The sequence below is a fragment of the Cheilinus undulatus genome, linkage group 10, assembly GCF_018320785.1.
Source record: "Cheilinus undulatus linkage group 10, ASM1832078v1, whole genome shotgun sequence".
In the NCBI taxonomy this organism is placed as follows: domain Eukaryota; kingdom Metazoa; phylum Chordata; class Actinopteri; order Labriformes; family Labridae; genus Cheilinus; species Cheilinus undulatus.
Genome location: NC_054874.1, coordinates 32,394,585 through 32,422,223, shown reverse-complemented (window position 1 = coordinate 32,422,223; position 27,639 = coordinate 32,394,585). Strand labels below are relative to the sequence as shown.

Here is a 27,639-nt window from a genome sequence, read left to right as displayed (position 1 = left end):
ATGAGGCTTTCACACTGCTGTGGAGGAATTGTTTCAATGCAACTACATTGAACAGCCTGTTGATGGAAGGGGTGAAGAGTAACTACTTACATTTACTCAGATTACTGTAACTGAGTCGTTTTTTGGGGGGTTCTAGGCAGTATTTTGAAATCAGAATTTTTTGTTTCTTCTTAAGTAGGTTTTAACCAGAGTGACTGAACTTTTACTTGAGAACAATACTGTTGTACTTTTACCACCTCTGTTGACTATACAGTGAGAGAATGATTCCACATCACAACTCCAAACAGCTGTGAACGGAACAAGTTTGAGTGTTGATATCTCAAGGTTAAACATTTTTGAGTTGATTTTTTATCCCAAAGTGTAATTTTATCCAGATTCTCAGTGAAATTATCTTCAGTGTTGGAGTTATTTTACAATGTTTATTCACCAGTGATAGTTCAACTCTGTAAAGAGTCAGTAGATCTAAGCTGGAGTTCCCCTCCATGCCCTTGGGCAGAGTGTTTAGGGGTATTTTTCTATGCGTTTAGTTGTGTTTGTGTGTTGTCTGTTGTGCAGTGATCTCTGCTGGGGTAATTTTGCTTATATTTCTGGTGGATTGTTGCTGTGAGTCACATTTGCACCATGAGTGAAGTTATCCATTGAGTCAGAGGTGCCTCCAAAGGATGTATAATGTATTTATCTCATCAATATGCATTGCCTTGCTATAAGGTTAAATCTGCTTTATTCTTACCAGAGGAGACCCACCTTGCCACAGATCAGATATTCAGTTGTTGCTGCAGCTTTGTCATGCTGTAAAATTTTAACTTCAAAAGTTTTGTTTAACTATGTATAGTGTGGACCAATATAGACATTTTTAAGTGTTTAACCTTATATTAGTTTAACACTTGTCATGTGTGTTTAACAATGTTGCTGTGTGTATTGTACTTTATTATTAAGGCTATTATATAGGACTAACTGAACAACCTGGTTTGAGATCAATTCTATTATTGAACTTGCCGATATGGAAAAATTATATTTTACTGTACAACTTGCCTTTCTTATCAATAGTTTAATAGTAGTAGGAGTTTTTATGGTTAACAAAGTGCTGTAGCTGAATCACATAGCCGAATATAAGGGGCTGCTATGTTAAGACTGCTGCCCTAAACCCTGATAACTTACAATGTGAATATCTCACACTGATAAATGATGTGATCGCCCATCTAAAGCCTTGCTCAAATTAAAGGGGCATAGAGTTAGACCAGATGGGACTGTTATGAAACAATGCCATCTTGTGGCACATGAGCCATGCTGCAGTTGGATCTGTACATGACTACTTTTAACCTTGAAAATCAGAAGGCAGCTGACAATAATGGTTTAATATTTTAATGCAGAGTTTAAAAGAAGTATTGTATAAAGAATATGAGTACAAATGAAAATGTTTTTCCACAGCTCTCCAAATGAAAAAAAAAATTAAAAATGTAATGCAAATCGTGACAAAGAAGCAAAACAAACAACAGCAATACAATATAAGGATAACTTTAGATGAACATGGGCAAGCCATGGCTTGCAATGCAGTAACTTCGAAGCACCAGTGGCATAAAAAATCTTGATGACCAAAAAAAATTTCCTCAAGAGCAGTATGGAACAAACAAAACCTTGATAATAGACCTTATTCAAACAAAGTAAGGCTAACTTTTCTCTTGGTTAGATTTGTTGATCCACATTTTCTTCCCTGCTTCTTCATAAGAGGACTGATCATATCTTCAGTGAGTTGACCTCTATGATCTGCTGCAGGATGTTGTCGACATCACTGGTCTCAAGACTGATGCCAGCCAGGTCCAGCTGGGGCAGGAGGGCTGTGAGGAGAATCACCACGTTGTTTCGGATGTCATACAGGCTTTCCTGTGCTGATCTGATAGGAGAACAGATGCATAATTAATTCTATCTGTAAATGACACCAGAGTTTAAGTTAACATTCATTATCCACCCTTATTAACTAGTATTGGGTATTCCCTGTAAAAGAAAACTTTTTTTTTCTGAGGGATGTGCATACATGTGACAAACCGGAGTTGACTGTAGACACAGATGCAACAGCACAGAAAGATAACAAAGAAAAGAAAAAGAAAGGGTTATCAAAGATCAACAGGGAAAGGAAAAAAGAGTTTAGCAACAGTTGGAAGTGGGAAAAAGTATGTTTATTATAATTACAAGTGAAACATTTTCGACAATTACACTGTGTTTATGAGCTGCAAGGTATTAAATCCAATTCTGAAGTATAATTTCACGAGTTCATCGATAGAAGATTGTTACGTTTTATTTATGTATTGCAGCTTTATTCTTTGACTTTATTCTGCAAAGATGCAATGAAATACAAATTATTGATAATTCATAACCCTGTCTTCAGGTGGTGGACCTTTTGTGCACTGCAAAGTCTCAAATTTAACAGGTGTACAGTGCTGTGAAAAAGTATTTACCCCCTTTGTGATTCTTGATTTCTTTTTTCTTTTTTTTGCATATTTATCACACTTAAATATTTTGGATCATCAAACCAATTTTTATATTTCACAAAGACATCCCCTGTAAATACAAAATGCAGTGGCTGAATGATTATTTAGTTTTTAAGGGGGAAAAATATCCAAACCTATCTGGCCCTATGTGAAAAAGTAATTGCCCCCTGAACCTAATAACTGGTTGTGCCACCCTTGGCAGCAATAACTGAAATCAAGCATTTGCTGCAAAGCAGCCCCAGATCATCACACTGACACCACCATGTTTGACTGCTGGCATGATGTTCTTTTTATCAGATGCTGTGTTATTTTTATGCCAGATGTAATGGGCCACACACCTTCCATAAAGTTCAACTTTTGTCTCGTTAGTCCACAGAATATTTCTCCAGAAGTCTTGAGGATCACCAAGATGTTTCTTGGCAAATGTAAGATGAGCCTTTGTGCACTTTTTTGTTAGCAGTGGTTTTGGTCTTGGAACTTTCCCATGATGCCATTTTTGCCCAGTGTCTCTTGTGACCTCCTGGATGAGTCATCGTTGCACACTTGGAATCACTTTGGTTGGCTGACCACTCCTGGGAAGGTTCACCACTGTTCCCAATTTTCTGCATTTGTGGATAATGGCTCTTACCATGGTTTGCTGGAGTCCCAAAGCCTTGGAAATGGCTTTGTAACCTTTTCCAGATTTCAGTGTCTTTGTTTCTCATTTTCTCTTAAATTTCTTTGGATCGTGGCATGATGTGTTTGTTTTTGAGATCTTATAGCCTACTTCATTTTGCATGACAGCTTCTATTTAAGTGATTTCTTGATTCAAAAAATCTGGTGGTAATCAGGCCTCGGTGTGGCCAGTGAAATTGAACTCAGCTTTCCAAGAACTGTGGTTAATCACAGTTAACTCATGATTTAACAAGGGGGGGAATTACCTTTTCACACAGGGCAAGATAGGTTTGTATTTTTCCCCCTTAATAAATAAAATCATCATTTAGAAACTGCATCTTCTATTTACTTGGGTTGTCTCTGTAAGAAATAAAATTGGTTTGATGATCTGAAACATTTAAGTGTAATAAATATGCAAAAAACTCAGGAATCAGAAAGGGGACAAATACTTTTTCACGGCACTGGATGTCTAATCTGGACAAAAAATATGCCATAACACATAATACCAGCCACCTAAAATCCAGATTATCAAATTATTACAGCAGAAGCAGAAGACAAAAACTTGGTATAAATCAAATCTTATCAAATTAAAATTTTATTTTGTTTAACTGAGAATAAACCTTTCATTCGAACTTAAGAAGGGGCTTCTCCGACAAAGACTCCGCCATCTTGGATTTCTGCACTTGCATGTTGCTACAGACTGACAGAAGGGACCAAATAATAGACACCCATTTTTAAAAATTCTACTGGCTGCCATTGTTAACCCCAGAAGTGAGCGACCAAATCTATAATCTTACTGTTAAATGTCCTTGAGATTCCCCAATTTTACACACTGCACCTTTAATTCATGAAACTTAATTTTCTTGCTGCATGGCTGCCATTTTCACTAACTTGAAGCGATAAATGCATCGTATTTTACCTGTAATACGGTTATGACAAAAGATTTTTATCTGGTAATGTGAAGTGGCTTAAATGAAGTGAAGTATATATATATATAGTGTTAAAATTAGACATGTTAACCTGCTTAGACTGTAATTTTGAGAGTGTATGACTATCCAAAAGTGCTGAAATTACAAACCTGTTCTCTTCACAGGATTTGCTTTCACTGATCCTGCTCTGAGCTTCTGTCTTTTCTTTTCCAGGCTGCTCCTCAGACTGGCAAACAGCTCTATGATCCTGAACCGCCAGACTCTGAAGAGCAAAACCTCGACTGCTGGATGAAGAAGAGCTCTGTTGTAGAAAGAGGATAGAACAAGAATACACAGATTGTAGTTAGCTTTTTTTCAGATTAATTTGATGAGCAAGATAAAACATTTCATGTTTTGCAGATTTTTTTCTTGTATCATACACTCTACTTGTCTGTTGACTCAATGGTCTGCTTTTCAAACTCAGAAATTTCCTTTACAACTGAAGCACAGATTGACACAACATACTTTCAGTGTAGGTCACATATCTCATTACTTATGCTGAATTTTAACAAATATTTATTAACATTTTCCCTAGAGCTCCTATGGGGAGTATCTAGCAGGTCAGGAAAAATACTAAAACCAAAACTCAGGAATCTATGTGACCACAAAAGCTTGAATATCCGTAAATGTTACCAATGAGTGGGAGTCAGATGGGATGATTAACAAAATTTGCAAAAACTGCATTTTTGTTTTATTCTTTACAATTCCCAGACAGTGTTTGTGATATGTCTGGGTGTTAAAGAATACAGGGTGAGTTTTATTCATTCACAAACTCCGCTTATGCGTGTACAGAAAAGTGGGTTTCCATCGTACTTTTTCACCTGCCCTTACATTTCATTCAGCACAGACCTTTGGATGAGTGAGGCCACCTTTGCCTTGTTAGACAAAGTATGGAGCCTTCAGTCAGAAGTGGGCTTCTTGTTTCATGATCAGGTTTGTTACTGTTAATTTGTATTGATTTGTTTTAGATTCCCACGTGAAAATCTGCCAAGACATGTTGCTGTTTTGTTGTTTTCTATTTTGTCAGTAAGAATTGCATTCTTTCCCCACCTCCACAATGGTTTGATTCAATTAGGAGAGGACCAATAGAGGTAAAACATTACCAGAACATAACAGCAGGTAGTGTTAATGCTACATCTGGTAGTATCTACAGTACAGAAGTAGAAGAAAATGACTGGGGTTTCTCTTTTCAGCGTGCTGTGAGGCTGTGTACCTTTTAGTTGATTAGTTTACATCATCTTCCTGCTTTTTCTTGCCCCATTTGTGTACTATTTGGCAGATAAAACTTCCACTACTTGATTTTTTGCAAAGATTCCCAGCCATCAAGATGAACATCAGCTACACTCAAATCCCATTGGGATTAAAATCTGCAATGCTATGAGATTAAAAAAAATACTTCTTTGTCCAAAGGGACAGCCAAAATCAACACCAACTGACAGCTTCAGTAGCTGTAATATGCAGTTGTATCGTTACATGGGCACTTTTTTAGAGAACTGCAATCGTATCAAAGACTCTAAAGTCTTAAGCACATTATAGAAAGTCAGTTGTAAAGAGATGTTAACTAGAGGTATTTACTTCAGATGAGTCGGTAAAAATTTGGAAGAAAAATGACCCAGCATTGAAACAGCTGTCACAGATTTGTTATCATTACATATGACCATAGATTTGGCCATTTGAGGCTAACAACAAAGCAGTTCCTCTGACTGATCAGTAAAAATGCTCATTCTTGAGTGGATAATCTTCCCTAGAGAGAACTGATGAGATCACATTTGTATCTTAAATATTGTAACTACTATATTGTATATTGTAATAACTCTGCTGACCTCAGCCTCGTCCGTCTGGCAGCCACACTCTCTGCTCTCTCTAGATGCAGGTTGTGTCATCAGCTCTTCTTTTTTATTCTCAGTGCTGCCATCCCCCTCTGTCATTGTGCCTCGAGTTATCTTTGTGACCTCCAGACATAAAAGCCTCCGAAGCCTTTGGGCCTCTCTCTCCAGCCCAGCCAGCTTCTGTATATTAGCCTCTCTGTCGCACCCTTCTGGAGGCCCTAATCTGATCCTTGGCCCTTCGCTTCGACTCAGTGGAGGAACCATCATTGTCTGGGCGGAGGGGAGTGAGTGGGTCCAAGGGAGGCTGGTGGGGGTTCGCTGTGCTGTGTCACCTCTTTTCTCCACTCTGCCGTCTGGCTTTGTCTTCTCTGGTTTATTTGTTTGCTCCCCAGGATTTTTCTCTTCCATACCTTCAGTGGTTGGCTGTTGCTCTCTCCAAAGACATGCCTTCTTTTTCTTGGAGGAAAATACCTCCTTCAGTTTCCTTTTAAGGCTGCAGAGAACAGAAACTGGTCAGTTTGGATAAACACAGTGTGGAAATCATCCTCGAGACAGGATACAAATAACAGTGAATGTACAGTGGTGGGTCAAGAGTAAAGGCTGCAGTATAAATGTTAAAAGCATGGGATGACCATGAGACCTAATGACCTTTACTTTTGACCTTTTACCGCCAAAATTTTATCAGTTCATTTTTGAGTGAGAGTGAACATATATGCAAAGTTTTTAGGAAGTTCTTTTCTTTTTTGGGCCTGAAATCTGCTCTGACAGTCACACAGTAAGCCAGATAAGATGTTGTTTTATTTACTCTTATGTGCAAACTAACATGAAATGTACCCACCTTAAGAAGTTCATGTTCTCATCTTCATTATCTGCCTCCTCCATGTTTGTGTCCTCCACTTCATCTCTCTCCTCGTCATGGTCTTCTTTTGGTCTGGCTTGGTTCTTGTCTTGAATGACTGTGTTGGTCTCAGCTGTTTTCTGTCCTGTGACTTCAGCTATGGCTGAACTTTGAGTCTTTTCATTATCACTATCTGTACGATAATCTTCAAGGTGATCTGTGCTTGTCTGATCTGACTGTGGTGTGTTTTCCTCTGTGGGACATCTGTCACTAGTTCTTCTAAGACACGAGGTGTGTGTGGGCTGGTAACTGGACTGGCTCGGCTCTGATGAGCTGCGTGCGAGGATCTGATGTTTAGCCTCATTGTCCTGAGACCCACACACCTACAACACAAACAAGCATTCTTAAACTATACATCGTATACAGTAGGGGCTACAGGAAAGAAAGTATGAGCGTCTTTATCAATAGAAACCGGACAAACCTCTAAAGATTTTTCACGATTTTGTCTTTTGGGCTGATCTCTAAAAAGAAAAAAAACACATTAAGGGGTTGACAGAAACAAAATATATGATGAGGTTTGAAAAAACAAACAATCTTTGAGCTGTACAACTATACAAAAGCAAAACTGCCATATTCTCTGAACATTTATCTTTTAAAGCCTTTTAATCTCGAGCATTGAAATGTTCAAACATAACCCTAAAAAGCCGTCTTTTGTCACATAAAAACTAATTAATTCAGCCCTTCATGCAGGTCTTTTGTGACTGGTTGTTTATTCCTGCAGTGTGAAGGCTAGGTGGATACTGGGTTACAAACAAAGTAGTGAAAGCTCTGAAGAAATAGTCATAAAGTACCCCATAATAACCTATATTTGGCTTTTATAGCTATATGTAGTTTTGGTAGCATTTAAATGTGTGTGAACCCTTAATGTTTATAGATTTTAAAAACAACTAGTTAGTGAGGGTGTATTTTATTAGCTCACTAAAAGCTAATTTTTGTCTAGCTGTATGGCACTACCAGATTTCTGGCACAGTCTTTTCTCTTTTCGGTCCCACTTAAGACTTAAGAAAGAACAAGGTAACTTAGCATATAAGCAGAGAGAAATACATGTGGAGTTCCCCATGGCTCCATCTTGGAGCCTTCTAACATTGACATCTTCTGTACATATGTCCACTGGCCCAGATTATAAAAAAATAGCAATTGAAATACCAAAACTACAATCAGGACACACAGGTCTACATTTCAATCCTACTAGGTGACCATGGACCCTTACAAGTATCTGATTAATGCACTGAACTGATCAATGAGTGGATGTTTCATCATTTTCTTCTCCCAAAAAAGAATATATAACTAAGGTAGTTGAAGAGACAAACAGTCAGTGCGCAGTTTCAGTCATTACCGTTGAAAACCACAGATCAGGTCAGAAATCCAGTTGTATTCATGGACTCAAACCTACATTTAAAAACCACATCAACAAAAATAATGCTTTGTTTTTATTTACCCTTGCTGATATAGTCTGTTTTGTGTAAAAGCCTTTGAATCTCTTTGTTGCTGAAATGTGCTATATAAATACTCGCCTGCCTTAATAGTGTTTACTAGATGGTAGCCATCAAAGTCAGTTACCCTGTAAGCTAATTTAAAGTCTTTGAAAAGCCAGCTGTCCTTTCATTTTGTCTGTGCAGACTGTTTTCACACAGCAAAACTTAGAATAGTCTCCTCTTTAAAAATGACTTCATATGCACAAACACCGGAAATAAGTGTGAAATGGACAGATAGAACACCACCTAAAGGTTGCACGTAAAACCACAAAGACATGAAGGCACACAGAAAGATTAGCAGGGTAAAACATTTTCACACATGGGGAAAGAGTTTGAGATGTTAAAAAAAAAAGGAGATTTACAGTTTCTTGTGGTTTTTCTGGTAGCTTGGCCTCATCTGGTCCTCGCTGTCTTCTGCTTCCTCTGGTGAAGAGCAACTTCTGCAACACAAACAGACCAGGTTAAAACTTTACAACTGGCAGCACTGGGCTCAGATATTTCCTGTCTGTATCAAAACACAAGCAAATGTTCCTAATGTTACAGTGACATTTATGTTTTATCTTACAAATCAGTTGGATGCATCATCATGTAAAAAACGCATTCATTCTGCTGCATTCAAAAGGAACATAAGACAAACTCACCTATAACGTGGATTTGGGTTCTGGCTACAGTTCCACCTTTCAGGGACTACTTTGTAATGGTTTTCAGGGATGCTTCGCCACTTCAGGCAGTCCTCACACTGTAACCACACAGGGCCCCTGCACATACAGATCCATAATATGAGAGCTGTCAGTAGAAAGTGGTGGACAGCTGTGGCTCAGTAGTAGAGCTAGTTGTTTCTCATCTGGAAGGTCAGGAGTTTGGTTCCCAGTTGTTGCTACATGTCTAAGTCCTCACTATCCATAATCTCTCAAGTCTCAACCTTCACATCTCTGACCACCTAGCAATAATAATGGACATTGACCTTCCCATCCCCACTCCAAGACAAAAACGTACCATATCCTTCAGAAATATCAATAAAGTCTCCCCCACTGTCTGATAACCCCTCTGAACTAGTTTTTTATCACAACAACACACTTACCTCCTGTCTTAATCAGCTGGTGCCTCTCAAAACCAAAACTGCCTCTTTCACTCACTCCGCCCCCTGGTATAGCCCCGCCCTCCATTCAATGAAATCTCGCAAATGCTAACCGGAAAGACTCCATAGAAAAACTGGTTTAACTGTTCACTTCCAAGCCTACACCGAGAATATACAAGAATAGAAGCAAGCCCTCAACTCAGCCCGATCCACCTACACTCTGGCTCCTCCAACCCCAAAGCTCTTTTTTTCCACTATCAATTAACTTCTCAAACCCTATGAGAGTACCTCCTCAACCTTCACCACTTCAACATTTACAGCAGCTTTACCCCTTTCCCTTCCAACTTTCACCTCTGCCTCCATACCTACAACCCCATGCATCATCATCCAACCACTCTCTCGGTTCTTCCCTGTATCCTCCTCTGACCTGGCCACCATTACTACTGGCATGAAGAGTTCCACCAGCATCCTTGACCCCGTCCCATCAAACCTCCTCAGAAACTGTCTTCTAGTAATCTCTCCCCTCATTACCACCATCATCAACTCCTCCCTTCACACTGGTTCCGTCCCCCAATCCTTAAAACTTGCAGCTGTTACCTCCATCCTCAAAAATCTAGACTCAACCCTGATCACATGTCTAACTTCTGGCCCATCTCCAACCTCCCTTTTCAGTCAAAAATTCTGAAATACGACATCGCCACAACTCACACTCAACTCAAGTTCCACCTCTCCCATAACAACCTTTATGAACCTTTCCAATCCTGCTTCCGACCCCAACACAGCACCGAAACAGCACTACTGAAAGTCACCAACGACCTCCTTCTCTCATCAAACTCCGGCCACATCAACATCCTCATCCTCCTGGACCTCTCAGCTGCATTTAACACCATCAACCATTCCATCCTGCTCTCCCGTCTGGAACATTCACTTAACATCAGCGGTACTGCACTTTCCTAGATTGGCTCATACCTCACGGACAGACAAGAATTCATTCACCTTCGACAGTCACCTCTTCTTTGATCAACATGTCACCCAGCTCACAAAAACCATCTTCTTCTTTCACCTAAAACACCTAGCCCACATCCGTCCACTACTCTCCTCCCCTGGAGCTGAAACTCTCATCCACGCTTTCATCACATCCCGAATTGATAACTGTAATAGCATCATTTATGCCACACCTCAACAGTCCTCAATAAACTTCAATACATCCAGAATTCCAAAGCACGCCTCCTGACCCACACCTGCTCCCGTGAACACATCACCCCTGTCCTCCAAAACCTCCACTGGCTCCCTGTCCCCGACCGCATCAAATTCAATATCCTCCTCCTCACCCACAAAGCCCTAAACCAACACCCCCCACCCTACTTTACTGACCTCCTACACCATCACACCCCCTCTAGTAATCTCTGCTCTTCAAACCTCAGTCTCCTCTCCCCACCAATAAGAACCAAGGACTGAACCTGGGGGGGACAGAGCCTTCTCCATAGCTGCCTCCCTCTGGAACTCACTCCCTAATCATATCCAAGACTGCACGGACTCATCCAAATTCAAATCACCACTCAAAACTCACCTTTTTAAAATGGCTTTTAATGTTTGATTCTATTGTTGTCTTGTCACTTTGATTTCTTGCCTGTTTGTTTTCTCTGTTTGATTGTTATATTGTCCTGTTTTGGCTTTTTTTGTGTAATGTATTTTATTATTTTTGTACAGTGTCTTTGAGTTTTTGTAAACTTATATACTTTATAAATAAAATGTACTCTTATTATTATTAAGTGCCCTTGGGGAAGACACTGAACCCCAAATTGTTCTCATTGCTGCATGTGAAAGTGTATGAATTGCATAATAAATAAACTCATTTTATAACCAGTTTTTAGCTGGTTATAAAAGACTGATGATAAATGTGGTATCTCTACAGGAAACAGAAAAGCAAACAAGACCTTTAGCAACAACACAGATTATTTTGAAATAGCTATTTTAACTGCTGTGTGGTGTAGATGTAAGAAATGATTAACAGCTATTGCATAAACAGCTTTTTTTTTTTTTTTACAATTTTCACAGCAAAGATTCCCAATGATTGACCAATAAAAGATAGCAGGATGATTATTTTTTTGCTTGTTAAGAAAACACCACTTGAGGGGCAGTTCCAGCTAGCTTTGTGCAGGAATGCCCAACTTTACTAACCTGACACACCAGATGGATTTGTTTCACACAACCATCTGGAAAACCTTCAATACTAAGCGCTTGGGAAAGGGCCGAGGATTTGAAAAAACCTCGGAGTGTGATTGGATGAACGCTCTGTCTGTCACACCTTTATGGGCCAATCCGAGCAACAGAACACGTGACGTAGTTGCTATTGAGGTGCGCATGCACAGCTACCGAGGTCCTGTCCTGTCACTCTCTAACCGGGCCCAAACGGTTCAGACGGGAGCTTTGCAAGATGGATTCGCCAGTGAAAAACAAGGAAACGGGCGTATCCATCTGCTCTGCAAGGTTACAACTTTATAGATTAAAGTTTAAAAATACAATTCAAAGATATGCCTTCTCATTAAAAATGCTTACAAAGAAAAATCTGCCTACATCAAAGCTTTCCATTAACGGCTGAGAAGACAAATAGCCAAACAGTTTAATAGCAGGTATAGTTAACCTTGCAACCGTTTGGGCCCGGTTAGAAAGTTACAGGACCAATCATCAACGAGGGGCAGAGTCATGGCATAAACAAGCAGCAGCAAGAGCTGGTGCAGTTATGGAGGAAGAGATTAGCATGGATGCTGCTAAAGTGCCAGTTTTATCAGAACTTGACAACTTTTCTTCCTTAAAAGAAGAACAAAGAACTGCAATGAGTTGTTTTCTTTTCAAAAACGACAAGTCGAGTACTTACATGTCTATAGTCGCCATGTTTCACTTTATTCCTCACGTTTTGTTGCTCTGATAGGCCCGTAGAGATGTGACAGACAGAACGTTCACCCAATCACACTCCGAGTTTTTATGTTCTGAAAAGCACTGCTCACACAGAGTAGCAGTGTAGCAGGGTCAATCTGTCTACAGGGATGCTAAGACCAACATGAACTGAACTGGAGTTTAAAGAGTCTCCCTTTGTGTTTATTAATCTTTCTTTGCAAGGAACTACATTTTTACTTAAGGGTGTCAACATTTTTAATACTTTTCAATACCACGCGTTTTAAAAATGAAACCTCTCTGTTATCCTATCATCAATGGCAAAAAACTTTAAAAATTGCATCTCTTTAAGGAACAGGTACATAAGAGAGGAGTAGATTAAGGATGCACAACATTATTGGTATGATATCCGTATCGGCAAATATTAGCTTTAAAGCTAAGCATTGGAAAATATGAATATTTACAGCCAATATATCAGCCATATCAGCAGTATTTGCCCTAAATATCAGCAAAATGTACAAATGTACCATAAGGTAAAGGTCGTTTGCAATCATTTGATCCTGAATGTCCTTTTGGGGGACAGCCATTAGGAATGAATGGGAACAGAGGAAAGTTAGAACATAACAGCTCGAAAAGGATCTCTACGCTGCAATTATCAGCAGAAATATTTTACATACACTGAGTACGATTCCCTACACTTTACAAAAAGTGTTTTTACCACAGCTTAATGGATTTACCAGGCATACAGGTAATCAGTGCCACAAATTATTCAGCACACCTGCTAGCGTCTAGTGTCAACCAGCCAGATGAAAAAGGACAAGAGTCTTGAAGAGTCTCGTATGAAGATAAGGAGTTAGCTAAGCCTCTTCAACAACTACCAAAAAAAATCCTCATTTTGTCACAAACATGCTTTGAATTGAAAGGAAGAGACCAAGTGATCATGAGCCATTAAAAAAACTGTGCTACAAAATGGCACTTTAACATGAGCCACGATGGCTAACACCTGTTTAAATACCAGTTTCCTTTCCTCCATTCTTTGTGGTTCTTTAATCAACATTCAAAAAGCCAAACTTGGACCAAATGAAGAGCCGTTCGGGAGACAAACAACCAGCTCCACTCAGCTGAGCTGAGTGATCTGGATCTCTATAAATAGATGGATTTCCCATACCAACAAGCGAGGCTGGAGGTTGGTGAGAGGGACATCAGCCTAGGGAACAAGGGTAGACTTTAATGTGCTAAACCACGACAAAAGTGTCCTGAACCAAACTGAACTGCTTTGTGGGAACAAACCATACATGAGTGGTGCCTGACACTGCTCGTCCAGGCTTTAGACAGAGGCTTTTTTAAAATTCCTGCCCACTGACTTCTGAATACTTTTCCCAAATTTTTGCCTAATTATTGCACTACTCTCAGGACTCAAAAGTAGTGTAAGAATTAAGAAAGTTTTCACACTCTGAATGCTTGGCATAGGCATAAACCACTCAAAACATGGCCTTTTTGGAGGCGTTTCTCTATGTAGAAATCAATTCTTGCCCCTCGATGGGAGTTCTCTGCTGCTGCATGACATCATCTGCAAAGAACCTGTAGGTTGTTGCCTACGGCCCCTAGACACTCAAGGAGGCTCACCGTGATCCCTGAACATTCTGAATGAAGTCAAACATAAAGCAACGAGACTGTGTACATTTCAATGCTCCTCTCTCAGCTCCATTTGACTTGATTTGGTGAGTATATATCGATATTGTTATGGACTAAAATAAGTTCAAAATATCAGCATATTGAGTAACACTAAAGTATAATCCAATCTTGTGAATCCCTAGAATATATCTATAAATTCAGGAACATTTCTCAGCACAGTCAAAGCTGTACAAAAGTACTGGCATTGTTTCCATTTTTCTTGAAGTAATTTTTTTAAAAATTACTCAAATTGTTTGGAGCTTGAAGTTCTGGTGTTGTGACAACCCTATAACATATGGCTTCTGAGGTCTCTGGTTTCAAGCTTTGGAAAAACTCCCCTTTATTTTGCTTTCAGTTCGACTTACAAGCTGCTCTTAAAAGGATATCAACTGTTATGCATTTTCCTGGATCAACATTATCCAAAAGAACTACATAAATCTAAACTTTCTTTAAGTTTCTGAATTTGATTTATCTTTTATCTAAGAGAAACATGAACAAAAATAGTATGACTTTAGGGGCCTTTAACATATTCAAGAGCTCAACTGTTAACAAAATACTTGTAGGCAAGGAGAAGATTCAACACTCACTTGGCAGCATCATGCTCTTCATCTTCTTCATCTTTGTCTACAGCCTGAAACTCTCGCTCTCTGGCCTTCTTCTCTGTCATCTCTCTCCAGTAATCGTTGAGTTTTAGGCCTAAGGCGCCTAAGGTGAGTCTTTGAAAAGAGCAGGGAGAACACATTTTATTTCTGGCTTTGATTTTCCAAATGTCAAAAATTTTGCAACAAAAGTTAGAACATACTAGGCCTGTATTTCAAGAGTGGTCTCTTTAAGGTCCAGCTCTCATTTTCTCAAAAAATTCCTATTTGGGGAGTTAAGTCAGAGCTGCATAAGTCCTTTGTTCAGAACCAAGCAGTAACCGCCAGTGTTAAACCAGGTAAACTACGTATAGATGTAAAAACCTGTACTTTCTTAAGTGTCCACTTGAAGCTGGCTGAAAAGCCAAGGATCTCCTCAAAGTCAAGTATTTCAAATGTCTAGTTCAACAGCAGAAAGCACAGTAAAAAATGTAAAAAGAGTCAATTTTTGTTTTTTATGAGACGACCCCCTTTGGCATGCTTTTAAAGCTTCTTCAGAAACCAACAGGTGATGTCACTAAGATAATGTCCATGTTCTATTCAGTCGATGCTCATAACCATGAAAATCCAGCATGTATCATGACTATTTATGTTGTCAATAACGCACAAGCATGAAATGTCATACCTGTATTCTTTGGTGTATTCAAAGTCTTGCTTGTTGTGAGCAGGTTTGAGAAAGTTACACTCGATGACCCCAATAACCCCGACTCCTGATCTCTGACCTGAAGTCTGTAAGAGAATATCAAGATTTGAGAAAGGCATACATCCATTTATTCAAAATTTACATTCAGTTTAACCATAATTCACTACCTTCTGTTGGCAGCCCACTTTCTCGTAGGCTTTGATGAGCCGGTTCTTGTGGTACATCATGATCCCGTAGTGGTCTTTGTTTTTCGGGTTCAGCCCAAAGGTTACCTTCACTTTTTCTTTCTGACAAACCCTTGTCAAGGATAACAAAAGCTCTGGACATATTTGTGGGTTTTAAATGGATAGCAACCAGTGTTCAAACACAGTTTAATAAAATATTACAGTCGCTAGAAAAAGTATGTGAACCCTTTGAGATTTCTTGGATTTCTGCATAAATTGGTCATCAAATGTGTTCCGATCTTCATCTAAGTCACAACAATAGACAAACAGTCTGCTTAAACTAATACTGCACAAAAAAAACATGTAAACATTCACAGTGCAGGGTGGAAAAAGTATGTGAACCCCTAGGCTAATAACTGGTTGACCCTCCTTTGGCAGCAATAACCTCAACCAAATGTTTCCTGTTGTTGCAGATCAGACCTGCACAACAGTCAGGAGGAATTTTGGACCATGCCTCTTTACAAAACTGTTTCAGTTAAGCAATATTATTTGGATGTCTGGTGTGCATCGCTCTCTTGAGGTCATGCCACAGCATCTCAATCGAGTTGAGGTCAGGACTCTGACTGGGCCACTCTAGAAGGCGTATTTTCTTCTGTTGAAGCCATTCTGTTGTTGATTTACTTCTATGCTTTGGGTTGTTGTCCTGTTGCATCACCCATCCTCTGTTGAGCTTCAGTTGGCAGACAGATGGTCGTAAGTTTTCCTGTAAAATGTCTCGATAAAATTGGGAATTCATTTTTCCATCAATGACAGCAATCCGTCCAGGCCCTGAGGCAGCAAAGCAGCCCCAAACCATGATGGCCCTTCCACCATATTTCACAATTGGGATGAGGTTTTGATTTTGGTGTGCTGTGCCTTTTTTTTCTCCACACATAGCGTTGTGTGTTCCTTCCAAACAACTCAATTTTGGTTTCATCTTTGGACAGAATATTTTGACAGTAGTGCTGTGGAACATCCAGGTGCTCTTTTGTAAACTTCAAATGTGCAGCAATGTGTTTTTAGGACAGCAGTGGCTTCCTCCGTGGTGTTCTCCCATGAACGCCATTCTTGTTTAATGTTTTACTTATTGTAGATTTGTCAACACAAATGTTAGCATGTGCCAGAGACTTCTGTAAGTCTTTAGCTGACACTCTAGGATTCTTCTCCACCTCACTGAGCATTCTGTGCTGCGTTCTCACAGCCATCTTTACAGGACAACCATGCCTAGGGGGAGTAGCAACAGTGCTGAACCTTCTCCATTTGTAGACAGTCTGTCTTACCGTGGACACACGGACATCAAGACTTTTAGAGATACTTTTGTAACCCTTTCCAGCTTCAAGCAAGTCAACAATTCTTGATCATAGGTCTTCTGAGAGCTCTTTTGTGCCAGGCATGGTTCACATCAGGCAATGCTTCTTGAGAAGAGCAAACTCAAAACTGGTGTGTGTTTTTTATAGGGCAGGACAACTTTAACCAACACATCCAATCTCATCACATTGATTGGACTCCAGGTTGGCTGACTCCTGGCTCCAATTAGCTCTTGGAGAAGTCATTAGCCTAGGGGTTCACATACTTTTTCCACCCTGCACTGTGAAAGTTTACATGTTTTGTTCAATAAAAACGTGAATACATCATTTTTGTGCAGTATTAGTTCAAGCAAACTGTGTTTGTCAATTGTTGTGAATTAGATGAAGATCGGAGCACATTTGATGACCAGTTTATGCAGAAATCCAAGAAATCTCAAAGGGTTCACATACGTTTCTAGCGACTGTATATGTATATATACCCATTTACTGCTGTGGTATCTCAGAGACTTCAAGTCTGCTTTTTCCCCCAGTACACATCCCCTCCAACTAAAAATGGCCCTGCCACCCACTTTTGGGTCACAACCCACCAGTTAAAAACCACTGTTCAAGATTAAGAAAATCCACAGAGAAAAATAACACCAATTTAAAATTTGAGGTTTGAAAAAATTACATGGACATTATTTGGAATAGATAATAAATTAAAAATTCTTTGCAGTTTTTCAAACAACATTTTTAGATGACAAGAAGCATTTTTAACATTAAAACTGGAAGAAAATAGAAGCGACTGAAATGCAAACACAAGTGGATTTTGATATGATTTTCTCTTAAAGTAGGGCTGTCAAGATATAATCGCATTAAATGTGATCAACAAACACCCTATATTAGGGCACTGTTTGATGTAAAATACCGTGATGTTAAATACGTCCACCACTTCCCCTCAGTGTCTCATTTTACTTAAAAAAAAACTCACTGACAACTCAGACAAGTCAGATGTCATCTGAACCATGTGTTATTAAACATTAAATGTTTTACTGTTCCCTTACTTCCTTTAAGATCCATAACAAGTTCCTCTTCAGTTCATTTTAAAATCTTCTATCTACCGATAAAAACAGGTCTGTATTCAAACAGGAAGTCAATAACCCTAGTTTAAGACAGCAGAAGAATCTGAAATGACACAAAAAGTTTTACATGCAAAATAATTGAATTTTAAAATGCAATAAAAAGGATATGATTAATTGCAAATAACTACAGAAATTCTGAGATTAATCACGGTTAAAAATCGAAATCTTTTGACAGCCCTACTTCAAAGATATGATTCAGTCAGAAGTACTGATTCTAATCTATACCTGTGCTGTCCAAACAAATGTGAAGCAAACGCTAACTGATGCTTTCTTCCATTCCCACATTTTAAAATATTTTTAATCTTGGCAGAAGTACTTATTGGATCACAGCAAAAGAAGTCTAGGTATTCATTCAAAGAAATGATTCTCTTCCCATTTAAGCACAATAAAATACACATAGTAAAGGGATACACTGAAGTGAGGTTTATACACGTCATGCTCAATGTTAGTCAGCCTCCTTGAAACCAGTTGAGCCTGGACCTTCTTCCCCCGCAGTATAATCTGTGTCCTTGGCTTCAGGTACAAGATACTAAGGTAGGCCTGAGACAAAGAGAAAAGAGGAAAGAGAGAATAAAATAAACTTAGACTTACCTAAACTTACTTTGGGTACAGTGCAAACATACAAAAATTACAATGTGACGCATCATTATTATTATTATTATTATTAGGAAGGCCAAACATAGAACTGTTATCATAAAACTGTGACTGTCTAACCAAAAAAACGCAGAAACCTGAAAAGAAAATTCGGTAGCAGAAACCTGCTTCATTTAGCCAATGTGGTTAGATGTGAATCACACTCACACTGCAGGGCACAACTACAACCACTCCAAATGTTGAATTCTGCTCTTTCTTTTATAGCCCAAAAACCAAGGAGACATAAAAGCATTAGACTGTTTTGGCAATTTCAGATTTATACTAGATACCAAAGGAACAAGAGCTCATTTGATGTTTCTCTGTTGTGCCCTTTGGCACGAATTATGGCAAGAGACAAATAGGGCCTTACTGTGCTTTGGCACGAACTATGGCAAGAGACAAATAGGGCCTTACTGTGCTTTGGCACGAACTATGGCAAGAGACAAATAGGGCCTTACTGTTTTATGTGAGGATTTTTTTGTTTCTGATTTTATTTTTTAATTTGCACTTTTAAAGAATTCATCCCTGGGAATAAATTAAGTGTTTCTGATACAGATCCATACTGATTAATCATTTCTCGTTTTTTTGCCCCTGCAGTTATTACTTGTGCACAGTAATAGCATAGACAAGAATAAAGTAACATAAACTTTTTTGGAGACAAATAAGTATTTTTCTGGGAATCTCAAAGCTGACCAGTTCATAAAACTGAATGCTTTCATCCACTGGTCATGGGCTACAACTGGGGTATTAAGTAACAAGGATCCTATGTAAACAAATAAAGCTATAGCTGCAGTGTTTGTTGATTTGGGGATGGTAAGTCTCTATAATTTGACTTTAAAAACAGTCCATTTATGACAAATAAAGCATTCAGTGAATGTAGCCCTAGCTAGCCTAAAATAGATTTAGACATCCTTAATACGGGAATCAGGGAGCTGTAGTTAAAAACACAGTATGTAAATTCAGAAACAAGTGGGTTCTCATTCAAAACAATAAGTAAAGACTAGCTGCTCAGTGTGCCCAACTCCTCTTTACTTATTGTTTTAAATTGAGGACTCTGTTCATTAAAGACTGAAATCCATAGTGTATTAACATTAAACCACGTTTAATGTTAATACACGTATGTTTGTGATGTGAGCCAAATAAACAAGTCAAAATGGTGATGTTTTGTCCTCCATAACTTGGATTCTGAGATGTGCTGCCTTTTTTGGAATTTTGAATCAGAAAAATCCTGTAAACCCTCCAACCCTACTGATCACTGATATGATTAATGAAGTAAAAGTGCACTACTTTGGCTCCGCTGCATTTGTGTCTTCCCCTCAGGCTCAGCTTTTACTTACTCCCTCATCTATTGTCCCGCCCAGAACACTATCTGACATCACAGGAGTTATAACCAATCAGCACTGCAGCCTGATGTGCAATTCTTTCTAAAGTTATAAAAGCCTCCCCACTGAAGTACCGAAAACACCACAATCCTACACGCAGTCTCTGAAATGACAAGTCTGTCCTGTTACCCAGTAAAAATGCCCAAATAAAGAACTTTGTTACAGCGCTAACGTTAGCTAGCAAGTTAAGCACGTTAACTATGTACCTGAATAGGGTTTGGAATGATGTATTGAGCCACAGCTAGGGTTGTTTCTTAAAGTTACACGAGTGCCAGAGCAACAGGGACTTATTGAAGCTTCCTGACTGTAAATGTAAAATAACTCATCTTTTTGAGATCAAGCTTTTTCATGTTATTTAGTGTTACATTAGCCAACAAAGTTTAATATTGAATTTCTTAAAATGATTGTGTTCGAAAACATCTTCTGCTGTTTCATTATAAAACCAGATGACTAAACATTGAAAGACTACAGTATGGCGTTATTTCTTATAATAAACATATTAGAGCTCTGTTATAGTAACACTGTTGGGCTGTTCTGAAGCAGTTACTGCTGATGTTATAGAGATGAGGAAAATTGTTGACCTTAGACATAATACTGATCTTAGAACTTTGTTAATCCAAGTGGTGAAATATTAACATATATTTAGAACAATTAAGCACTGCAAATTTGAGATACCTGACTGATACTTCATAGATGCTTTTATATAACTTTACTTCCCTGGTTTAAGAGGGAAAAATACTCCTTTTTATTTAAATACTGATTTAGATCACTTAGTTATTAGAAACCTCATTGATTTAGATTCATGTGCTATAATGATTACGCTTTTCATATTTATAAGCTCCAGTTTAACAATCTGTAACATTTAAGTGGGTAAAACATGAGTGCACCATTAGTACTAATCAAGTTTTACAATATATTTTTATGAAATGCTGTTTTACTTTAGTCACATTAAGTATATTTTTTGACATACATTTATTGCCATAAGATTTTTGGCATCAGCTAATTTTTAAAATTTATGTTGGCATTGTCACTAATTTAAGTAATCTAAAGTAGTGCACGTAAATACAAGTAATAAATAAATCTCTGTGTGCCAAAGATGGAGTGATCTACGACTGTCTTAGTTTTATACACAGTAGATCTAGTAATGCCTCCACTGCCCTCTGTATTTGAAATGGCCACACAGGCGATTTATCTCCGCTCACCCTGAGACTGTAGTGGATCTCTGTGATGTTCTGTTCAGCTTTCAGGGATTTATTGTTCTTCAGACCCTTCTTTAGTTCCTCTATTTGAATCTCAGGCAAACGGAAGTCACTCCCATCGGTCTCAAAGTCGACCTCCAGGTTTCCACCTTTGTCCCTGCAGGAAACATCAAAGGCTGCAGATGTTAAACAGGTCATTGCGAGAGATGTGTGATTTTAGATTTTCCTCGATATCTGATGTGCAATGATTTTCTAATTCATCTTAGGTGATTCCAATGTCAATACCAATATATAGATGCATTTCAGACTTAAAACGTCAGTCCTTAAAATACACTTTAAAGGTTAAAGAATGAGGATGAACAAAGAAAAAGACTTCTGCTGACACTGGTCTTTCATCCTGCCCAAAACCCCACAAACTTATTCATACACACTGAAAATATTTACAGGTGATTTAGGCTGATATTTACAGCCGGTTATAAATACCAGCAGAAATGTTCATATCCACTGATAATAATTAATTAATTAAATTAGCTAATATCTACCAATACTCACATCAAAAATAAGATCACACAAATTGACATACTTTAAAACTTAAAGTGGGCTTTGAATGAACAGTGAATATGATTTTGTGTGGTTATTGCAGTACTTAGCATCACAGATAAAGATCACAGTGACAATTTTTGACACCAGCATATAGAGGAAGTTAAAGCACACAAACCCCGAGAAATGTCTTTACTTTCAGGAAACTGAAAACAACTTATATGATGAGGATGAAATATGGGCTTCATCATGTATTATTTTTCATGGATCTGTGTAAAGGCATGTTTAAACTAGCAAAGCTGCTGCTAGTGTGCATGTGCTTTATTGTATTTGCATTCACACTTGGCTCATACACTCTGTGAATTAGACTTATGGTATATTGTTTGAGTGAGCACAAATTAAAGGGATGGTTTAAAATAGTGGTTCTCAACTGGTGGGCTGGAACCCACAAGTGGGTGATGAATGATTTTTCAGTGGGCCATGCATGTAGGCCTGGAAAAAAATGGTGAATAACACTACAAATAACTGAGGCCCTCAGTGAAAATATATTCATACATTTTATATCACTCTGTTTAACCATGATAATTGGTACATTTCAATGTTTTCTCAGTATTTCAACTCATTTGTCTCTTTTTATTGGTGTGACAAGGCTGTTTATCACATGATACAGATATATTCCTCAAAGTCTCAGGAAAAACTTACACATTATGACAGAAAAATTGAGAAACATTAGTTTGTTTTTCCTTTCTCTTTTTTAAATGATCTGTTCTGATCCATTTATGGCCCTAACTGGAACATTTTACATTTTACATTAAATAATTATGAGTAGTTAAAAATGTTCTGATATTTGGGTCCTGATTTGTCCTTTCAGAGATTGTAGTGGATCCTGAGGCAACACCAGCTGAGTTTAAAATAAATATGTTAACTGGCTGAGTTTCTGTGTATGATAAGGAGATTAATCAGTTGGCCCGTATTGAATGTGTTTCCTTGTTTTTTTTTTCTTCATAAAACTTGATGAAGCTACTGTATAAAAAGCAACCATGTGTTCTTTAGCACGGCACATAGGCAGGTCAGATATTTCCTCCCTTCTGTCTGAGCTAACTCCCTCCTGATTGACTACATTTGATATTAAAGACAAATAAAGGAGTGGCAAAAATCCCTCTATCCTACTTTACACCTTTTCTCAAAACTCTGTATTTTATAATGTTTAATTCTGACCTGCGAAGGTTCCAGATTAATATCTTGGTGCCTTTTTTAGAGGGAATGGAGTCAAAGTGAGCATGTATCTGCTCCACAGAGGTGATAACAGAGTTTTGGAGGATGGCAGCCAGACTGGCTTCTGAGTCCTCTGTCACCACCAGAGACTGTGACACTGAGTTAAGGTTGGGGCAAAAAAGAGGATGACAAATCAGTGTGAAAAAGCTGTTTGCTTGCCTTTCATTACCTTCTCAGACTCATCGAGTCCTAAACTCAGTCTGACTACTTTCATACGCGTAAACATTGTGTAATTGACTTTTTGGTTAGATGGTAACAATGCCTATTTGTTTTAAGAAGGATATTAGTTATCTGGTTGAACGGGACGATTGGGACGACAACAGCCTGGGCCTTGATGTTCTCCAGATATGTTTGGGACAACATCCCCACTGTCTGGCAGCCGCCGTTCTTGGTGAAGATGAGGGCGTCGCGGCCCAGGCGCATGGAACCAGACTTAAATCCGTTGCCATACACACCAATGGCCTGCTGACTGGCTGTACCTGAACCCTTTTCTGTAAAACCAAAACTGGACATATGTAAAAAAAAAAGGGAGAGTAAGTGAGGAGCAAGAGGTTGTTGTATTCAATAGCATAAATTCTGTTGTTTTCACAGCAGAGTAAGGAGTCATCTTTTTAACAGTCATTTAAATCAACAAATATTTGTTGCCTTTTACCTGAGCATCTTGTGCAGCTTGTTGGGGGTCATTCCACTGCCATTATCCGTAAAAGTTAGATAAAGCTGAGTAGATTCTTCAGTAGCATCTATCCATATCTGTTTAGCTGATACGCCAGGATCCGAGGCATTGTCTACATCATGGGACAGGAAGGAATAAATTACAGGGACAGAGACCATTTAAAGATTGTTGGGTGGAAAAAGGAAAGTTTTAGCCCTTTATGCAAAAGCAAAAGGAAGTGTGATAAACATTAGAGAATTCAAGCAAAAATCTGTGTTTAACAAATATGACAGACTAACAATATATAACTGGGAAAATCTTTCAGGGAACTATCCAGTGTTTTTTTGGTTGAATTGTCTGAATGCTTATGTTTCATGTGAGAATAAGTAAATACAAAATAGCTTGGCGCTTATTCTAAGGCATTTAAATCTTCAATTCTAATACCTGCTTTACAATGTTGTAAAACCTTCAAAAATATGTAGGCTAATGCTAATTCCTGCAGGGAAGAGGCAGATTTAATGAAAAATGTATTGTAACATTACTGTAAATGAGTAATTCAGTGTTATAAATGTACTAAGTTGTAAAACTAGAAACAAAATATCTCGTCAAACACAGTTTCAGCAGATAATACAAAGTTACTTTTTCATGTATCTTTCATTCTTATTGCCTTTTCTAAGCAGGCCTGCCCACAGAAATGACCATGCCCCTCATAGGCCCAGTAAAAGAACACCCTCCAATTAGATTTGCATGAATCAGTAATGTAACTTTTGTTAACCCACATTCTGCTTTCATGTTTTTTATGACCAGTTTCAACTGTAAAATTTTACATTAATGTCCTAACCCATGGCACCTTTGTTTTGAATTTAAAAAAACAGCATCAGTGAATTTCTGCACTTGCGTTAGGAGACAAGTTAAAATTGTCGATCCTTAACATGCTGCATCATGATTTTAGAATGAAGAGGACACTTTGATAATAGTTCGAGTTTTGTATGTGGATACTTTTTAAAATGTCCAACAGCAATTGGCATTTAAAATCTAAATTTGTATTTGAAATTGATAGAAAACAGTGTCCAACTGCCTGGTGATCATTCTATGGACCCTTAAGTTTGGACTCAGTCCTGGATATGTAACACTCCTAGCTCTGCACCTGTCTATGGGATACAATTACTGAATAGCTGGTTCTGAATATACTGCATTGTGCAGGACTTTAGGCATATTTGGGCCAAAAATTGAGGCTGAAGTAAGGCACGGAATGCTGGGAATGCCCACCTGAGGACTGACACAACCACAACCCCGGTAGTGCTCTGGATGCCCTTGCATATTACTAGAGGCATGGGAAAATAATCTGTTGAAAAAATAGCAAAGTCTACACCTTCAGAGCACAGTGAAGGGTAGATGTTGCAAATTAGCACAGCCTAGGGTACAGTCTGGGCAGGGAGTAGGGTTGCATGAGCCCCTGGTCGTACTGTGGATAAGCAAAAATGACTGGTGGTTCAAGGGCTTTTCATCAGGGGTGAAAAGGCCAGGACCAAAATATGCTGTCAAGCTTGACCTTGACCGCCAAGCAACATGTGTGTGTCGACATGTGTTGAGCTTGGCTCTGCTCCCCCTGGGTTGTGACACACTGGGGAGCCCCTGATGAATCCTTAGTGCTCCTAAAACTTCAAACGTTACATTAGTTATTTTAATTCAAAAATATAATTAACTTATCAGATTTCTAAGCCAGTTTATCAATACTAATGGCTAAAAGGAACATAAGTCAGACAGAAGTTAAATGGTCAAAGAGAAGCACTCAGCAAGATATAAGAAGACTAAAAACAGCAGTAGGATGCTGTTGAACAACACTGAAGAAGTTAGAGGATGAGTAATAAGTGCAATTGGCATCAAATTGCAGCAATAATAATAATCCTTCACTCTAGATTGAGGCATGTTTTTTATATTTTTACTGATCACATATTGTATTTTTTTTATGATTGTCTTGCAATGGCCTATATCAGATAATCACAGAATCACAGTGTATTGTGATATTTACATTGCATCACAAATCCTGAGTTACCCAGCAAAATACCCCTGCACCTCCAACTGCTGATTTGACCATTTCATGCTATATGTTTAACTTCCTGATTCCCCACACAAAGCCAACCCAGAGAAAGAATCTGCCACAAGTAAACTCAGTTGTAAAGCATTTTGTCGATTACTCTTCTGAGAGGCAGAATGTCTTTACAAACACTGGATTATTCTACCTCTGAACTGTGGCGCAGTAATGCCCTCCCATGTGAGTGTGCCTTATTCACCACAGTCCGATCACTATCATCAGCCAACAGACTGTCAGCACGTCCTGACCAATCAGAGAGCACAGAGTGGAGGAATGGTAATGTTGACAACTGAGAAAGTGAACTATGTATCACGTGGAGGAACAAATAATCTACTCATTTGAATGAAGGTGAAGCTTTGAGATTGTTCAACAAAGCTTGTCCAGCATTTCAAGTATTCTAAGTTAAGTAAATGATGATATTCTTACAACACACTTAGTCAACAATACTCTTAATAATATGGCACTACTGTAAAGTCTGACACACAGTAGACTACGTGCGACGTTGCAGAAAAAAATCGTTGAGGGTGTTAAAGAGGAAGTCCATTCAGTCAACTGCACCATCGACATAAATGTTTCTTGCACTCAGATGACTTTAAGAGTGACAGAGGAAGAAATGAGAGGCACGACAGCATTAAAAAGAAAGCACCGACTCCACGGCGGCAGGTGTAGTTTACATAATGAGGGACTACTGCTCAGCCCTGATAACCTCACCTACCTATTAACTCTGCCACCGCGCTGAACGGCCAAGTGTGACTTGTTGAGTTGCTGTTCAAGAATGAAGGACTCATCTACGTGCGAAAAAGAACAGACAAGAAAAAGTAGGTCAGTGAATTAGTTTCACTTTTCATTACTCTCCCCCTGCAGCGAAAGTCATAATGCAAGTTAATATTACACAAAATTAATTATATCAAACACGTTAAATACGTACAGAACTTAAACGAATGCCGTGCTCGCTCAACCTCGCCATGTTGAACGACAAAGTGTTTGCCTTTTGTGATGCGTCCGATTTCCACCCAGAAGCACGTAATTCAGACTCCAATTTATGGGCGTGACGTCATGCGCTGTAAGAGGAAGTCTACCGAGCAGCGCTACAACGAGACACAAAGGTCTTCGATTTTAAACTATTTATTTCGACTTTTTAAAATTAAGGTAATTTTTAATTAGCTCGCGAAGCCGTGTCCAGCTCTCGTGATGCATTAAATCTCTTTTTCAATTTGAATCAGACATACAGTCTGAAAATGATTACACGTTACATCACCAAAAAAGCTGATGCATGTCACTTTATTACAAAGGTGATTTAAGCTAAACAGCGAGTTTGGGGATTCATATTTTCTTCTTGTTATTTCCTAAGAAGTAAAGACCATATTTCACTGTGCAACCCCCTCAGGTATCAAAGGTAGCTATCAGTACTTTGAGTAAACTTTAAATGAATTACTTTTTACTTCTACTTGAATAGATTTATAGATCTAGTCTTACTATTTATGTTAACTTTAACCAAAGTAACTGTTTTTTTTTATTAGCACAATAGTCTCATACTCTTTCCACCTCTGCCACCAGCTAACAACAGCAGCAACAACAACAGCAACAACAATAATAATAATAATAATAATGATAATAATAAAAAACCCACTGTGTATCTTTTGTGTTTCAGACAGTTTATTACTGTGACTTAGTCATTTAGTTTAGCTGGCAAAGGGCTGACGTAACACACAAAATGAAACCTAACTCCACATTAGCTCAAAATGTACTCATATATTGAGTTACTCTGCTGTGCCAAGGCAATGTTCTTCCTCAGTGTTTGTGCTGCCTGGGTCATATATTCCTTTCCCTGCAGTTACTGAGTCCAAGACAGAAGAAGCTGAGCCTGACGGTAAAACCCTGCTTATTTACACAGACTACACATGATCTAACCGTTAAAATGATTGTGAACTTTTTTTTTTTTTGCTGTATGTAAGGTGTTTGAACAAACATGATGTAAAGTGTCATCAGCTGTT

The 27,639-nt window shown here is 38.5% G+C and overlaps 1 protein-coding gene across 1 annotated transcript; it reads right to left on the bottom strand.

The window, feature by feature from the left end:
• Nucleotides 1–1,348: 1,348 nt before the first annotated feature.
• On the bottom strand, nucleotides 1,349–26,677 carry zgc:152774 (uncharacterized protein LOC553526 homolog). Its single transcript, XM_041797807.1, has 17 exons — nucleotides 26,574–26,677; nucleotides 26,361–26,433; nucleotides 23,551–23,683; nucleotides 23,183–23,403; nucleotides 22,842–22,989; nucleotides 21,087–21,240; nucleotides 18,281–18,409; nucleotides 15,406–15,525; nucleotides 15,221–15,324; nucleotides 14,545–14,673; nucleotides 8,952–9,068; nucleotides 8,673–8,750; nucleotides 7,257–7,296; nucleotides 6,776–7,158; nucleotides 5,932–6,430; nucleotides 4,219–4,370; nucleotides 1,349–1,891 (listed from the first exon to the last, which is right to left on the bottom strand). Exons 1-17 carry the CDS (start codon nucleotides 26,610–26,612, stop codon nucleotides 1,735–1,737), a joined length of 2,676 nt encoding a protein of 891 aa, XP_041653741.1. The 5' UTR covers nucleotides 26,613–26,677; the 3' UTR covers nucleotides 1,349–1,734.
• Between the last annotated feature and the right edge of the window lie 962 nt (nucleotides 26,678–27,639).